Genomic DNA, 4,402 nt, shown 5'->3' with positions numbered 1-4,402 from the left:
AGGGCCGGGGTGGGGGGGCAGGGGCTGCAGGTTGGGAGTGAGGGGCACCACCAGAGCTGGGGCGGGCAGGGGGCTGCGGGTCGGCTGTGCAGGGCACTGGCAGGGCTGGGGGGCAGCGAGTGCAAGGAAGGGACGTTGGGAAGGGGCCACAGCTGGGTGGGGGCAGCTCACATTCTGGATGGTGGGGGCCACACGCGTGTCCAGGAAGACCTCGGCCTGTTTCATCTGCTCCAGCACAGAGTCCACTAGCATCTGGCGTGACACAAGTGGGCCTGGTCTCAGCTGTGTGGCCTGCCGGGGGGCGGGGGATCCCCTATCCCCACCCCCCAGAAGGCAGCTGCCCAGAGCACCCCTCCGTCCGCCGCGGCCCCGCGCCCTCCCCACGTACTGGGACCTGGTGCATCGTCTCCTGCAGGCGCTGGAGGGTCTTGTTCAGGATGCGCTGGGGACAGAGCGAGTGTCAGGGGCTCCAGGACCATCGAGGGACGGGTCGGCGGGGGGGGGGGGGGCACTCACCACATCACTGCGCAGCCTCGTTTCCATCTCCTCGTCCAGCCGTCGCAGCTCTTCAGCCTCGTCCCGCAGCTCCTTCCCCCTGTTCGGGGCCTGGTGGAGATGCGGCTGCTGCAGAGATCCCTGACCCTGCCCAGAGCCCCCCAGCTCCTGCCCAGAGATCCCTGCCCGGAGCAGGGACGGGATCCCGGTGACGGCTGCGAGGGGCTGTCCTGGGGGTCTGGCCCTGAGGGAGCTGGGAGGGAAGGACCCTGATGCCGGGGGGGCAGGGAATGGAGAAGAAGGAGCATGGAGGGGCTAGGGCCTCTGGGTCGGGGTCAGAGGTCAGTCCCCAGCATCTCACCTCGGTGCCTGTGGCATTTGCCAGCCTGTCCAGCTCATCCGCCAGCCCCAGCAGCTGCTCCCGGCCCGGGATGGTGCTCAGCTGAGGGGGGCAGGGGATCGGGGTCAGCATGGACTTTCCCCTGGAGGTCAGGGGTCAGCATGGACTGTCCCCTGCAGCCCCCCATGGCCCCGGTCACCTTTTGGCGGTCGGCGGTCAGGTTGGTGAGGCGGGTGGTATTGCCAAGGGTGCGGAGCAGGTCGGTCTGCTCGGTGCTCAGCAGCACGACCGGCGCCAGCGTCAGGTTCGTCTCGGCGAAAGCTGCGTGGATCTCGCTTGTGTACTATGGGGTGGGGGGATGTGAGCACGGGGGGCCGGGCCAGTGCCCCTCACTCCCAACATGCACCCACCGGGCACAGGGGTGTGTGCACAGGGCAGACAGGTCAGCAGCAGGACAGACATGTGCACCCGCACAGCCATGCACACGTGTGCACACAGCCATTCAGGGGCGCACATCTGTGCACACGCACCCATGCACCTGGGCCTGAGTGCACACATACACACGCACCCCCGTGCCCACACACTGACCTGGCTGAGGTTCAGCAGCTCATCCAGGGGCACGGTCTGTCCCAGGTCCAGGGCACTCCACAGCGGGGCATCATGCTGGCACGCGCTGGGGGGGGCAAGGCTGAGACTGGGGCAGGCAGCTCCCCAGTGCCCCTCACTCCCAACCCACAGCCCCTGCCCCCCACCAGCGAGTTCCTGCCCCTGACCCCTGGGGCCTGGACAGGCAGAGGAGAGCAGGGATGGGACCAGACCCAAGGGCACCAGGTAGGGACAGGCGAGCCCCCCGCACCCACTGGCACTGACTTGTAGACCTGGGAGAGGTTCAGGGTCTGGCCGCGCAGCCCCAGCGTCTCTGGGCTGAAGCCGGGGATCATGCCCTGGGTTTCCAGAAACTGGAGGCAAAAGTGGGGGTGAGAGCGGCTGAGACAGAGGCTCCAAGCCCGCCCCCGGCCCCCCCAAGCCACCCGCCTGCACCGAGGGCAGGAGAAAAACGGGACCCCCCCAGGCAGCTCCCACATACAGAGAGCTGGAGCTGGAGCTGGAGCTGGAGCTGGAGCTGGAGCTGGCAGGGGCTGTGGGTCGGGAGTGAGGGGCACCAGTGGACTGGGGCAGGGGTCCCTCACCTGGAAGAGCTGCCGGTCGTGCCAGGCGCGGCAGACCAGCATGTAGCCGTTGCCCCCCAGCAGGAAGGAGAGCAGCACCAGCAGCATGAGCAGCCAGGAGAAGAGGAAGCTGAAGCCCACGCCCCTGGGGGGGACAGCAGGGTCAGCGCTTGCAGGGGGGGCTCTGGCCCGGCCCTGCCGCATGCACGGGGTGGGGGGTCCCTTACGCCAGCAGCAGGTTCCCACCGATGTTGGGCAGGCAGCCACGGTCCATGGGCAGCGTGGCGGGGTCCAGCCCCAGCACCCCCAGCACCAGGCCGAGTGCGTAGCTCAGCACCACCAGCAGCACCAGGCAGCACAGGCAGATGCCCGCTATCCACCTGCAGGGGAAGAGTCAGGCCCTTAGGCGTGGGGCCCCCAACCCCCCTGGGTCTCCCAGGCACCCCCATTGCAAACCCTGGACCCAGGGCAGCCCCCCTGGGCCCCACCTGTAGTGGTCAGCAGCCTGGACGAGCGGCTCGTAGCGGGCGGCAGAGTGGGCGACGCCGTGCAGGGTGGCCGAGACGTTGCTCAGGGCGTCCAGGCTCGAGAGCTTGTCCCGAGCCTGCTGCAGCTCCCCCCGGATCTGGTCCAGCTGGGCCTGCGCGTCTGCAGTGGGCGGCATGCGGGTCCGAGAAGGGCCGGGGAGGCCCCCCCGGGTCCCCACACCGGCTGGGGCCGGGATGCAGAAACAGGAGGTCTGGTGGGGGGGGTCTGGGCTGGGGTGGGGGGCACCACTTACCTACAACCAGGTCCCGCGTCTCATTCTCCACCCGTTGCGGCGTGTCGTGCAGTGTCTGGTTGGCCTGGACCAGGGTGGGGGAGACGCACATGGGTCACAGCCTGGCCCATGGCCCCTGGCACCGGTAGCCCCATGGGAGGTCAGGGGGGTCTCACCTGCTGGATCACAGTCCGGGGGTCGGAGCGGGTCAGGTTGTCCAGCAGCTCCAGCTGGTGCCCCGCATCTGGCATCTGAGGGGCGGAAGCCTGCAGTCAGCGGGGGCCGGACCAGGAGGGGCTCGGGCACTGCAGGGACCCCCCAGCACGGGACGTGCACCCCCCTCACCAGGCTGAGGTTGGCAGGGGCACGGGGGCAGTGGGGCTGGGGCTTGCAGGACTGCCCGCAGCTCTCCAGGGTGTGCTCAATGCGGGAGCACAGGGCGCTGAGGTTGTGGCTGACGCCATCCAGCCCGTCCTGCAGCCGCTGGCTTGAGTTGATCACATCCCGCAGATCCGTGCGCAGGATGTCCAGGTCTGCGGGGACAGCGGCATGGCCTCAGCCCAGGGCGGCATGGCCGGGTGCAGCTCCCCGCACCCGCGGCCCCTCGTACCTTCCAGCAGGCGCGCGGCGCTGTCCAGGGCTGCCTGCAGCTCACGGCCAACACTGGACACGATCCTGCCGCCCAGAACAGAGCTGATGTCTGTGGAGTCAGGGCGTGGTCAGGGTAAGCCAAGCCCCCACGCCCTGCTGCCCGTGCCCCCCAGACACTCACCACGCAGGCTGGCGTTGGCCTGGTCCAGAGGCACATGGCTGCTGTTCACCACGAAATCCACCTGCTGCAGGGACACGGCAAGGTGTCAGGCCCTGGCCACGGCCCTGGTATCATGTGCCCCCCTCTGCCCCTGGCCCCCATGCCTGTACCTGAGGGATGTTGTCCAGGTAGGTGCGCAGGTTGCCCACGGAGCTGTTGAAGGTGCCGAAGCTGCTGTCCACGGCCTGGGAGATGCGCGTGTTGGCGACAAAGGCGCAGACGTTCCAGCCCCTGCCGCGACGGTGGGGTCAGTTCAGGCCAGGGGCTACACCCATCACTGCCAGGGACCCCAGCCCCCACCCCAGCAAGGCTCATGCCCAGCTCTGCCTCAGTTTCCCCCAGCAGCAGTGGGGATGAGTCCTCCTAGGACTAAAGTGGACGGGCTCCCCCGGGTGCCCCAGGGGCCGGATCCCTGTCTGGAGCTCCCTTTAGATCTAGTTACACTATGGTGGGGAGTCTTAAATTCAGGGGAGACTACGGTAGCCAGCCTGCAGCTGGGCATGGAGACGCATGGTCCAGTGGTGCAAGGGGGAGCCAGAGCCCCAAAGGGGTCATGCATGGGGTCACATACAGAGCCGGGGCAGGAGAAAGGTTTCTGCCCCAGGCAGCAAAGGGAGCATTCCCCAGGGCAGTATAGGGCATATCATAGATTCATAGAAGTCGGGTCAGACGGGACCTTGTAGATCTTCAAGTCCGACCCCCAGCCTGGGCAGGAGAAAAACTGGGCTCAAATGACTCCAGCCAGGTAGACATCAAGCCTCTTCTTAAAGACCCCCAGGGTAGGAGCCAGCACCACTTCCCTTGGAAGTTGGTTCCAGCTCCTAGCC

General features: G+C 67.6%; 1 protein-coding gene and 1 long non-coding RNA gene across 2 annotated transcripts in view; both read right to left on the bottom strand.

The window, feature by feature from the left end:
• Positions 1-165: 165 nt before the first annotated feature.
• LOC109287542 lies at positions 166-606 on the bottom strand. Its single transcript, XR_002094889.1, has 3 exons — positions 517-606; positions 389-442; positions 166-252 (listed from the first exon to the last, which is right to left on the bottom strand). It is a non-coding gene; the product is annotated as an uncharacterized LOC109287542 (long non-coding RNA).
• A 284-nt stretch (positions 607-890) lies between these two features.
• The window catches only part of LOC109287176 (prominin-1-A-like), a 6,644-nt gene continuing 3,132 nt past the window's right edge, over positions 891-4,402 (bottom strand). The window contains exons 5-16 of the mRNA XM_019502140.1: positions 3,686-3,806; positions 3,537-3,600; positions 3,375-3,464; positions 3,110-3,297; positions 2,941-3,015; positions 2,786-2,849; positions 2,493-2,652; positions 2,232-2,384; positions 2,026-2,149; positions 1,706-1,794; positions 1,424-1,508; positions 891-1,178 (exon numbers count right to left, since the gene is read on the bottom strand). Coding sequence (XP_019357685.1) covers positions 891-1,178; positions 1,424-1,508; positions 1,706-1,794; positions 2,026-2,149; positions 2,232-2,384; positions 2,493-2,652; positions 2,786-2,849; positions 2,941-3,015; positions 3,110-3,297; positions 3,375-3,464; positions 3,537-3,600; positions 3,686-3,806 — 1,501 coding nt within the window. The remainder of the gene's footprint in view (positions 1,179-1,423; positions 1,509-1,705; positions 1,795-2,025; positions 2,150-2,231; positions 2,385-2,492; positions 2,653-2,785; positions 2,850-2,940; positions 3,016-3,109; positions 3,298-3,374; positions 3,465-3,536; positions 3,601-3,685; positions 3,807-4,402) is intronic.

The sequence above is a fragment of the Gavialis gangeticus genome, unplaced genomic scaffold, assembly GCF_001723915.1.
Source record: "Gavialis gangeticus isolate Ggan-Ray unplaced genomic scaffold, GavGan_comp1, whole genome shotgun sequence".
NCBI lineage: Eukaryota > Metazoa > Chordata > Crocodylia > Gavialidae > Gavialis > Gavialis gangeticus.
This window is presented reverse-complemented; position numbering and strand designations above follow the sequence as displayed.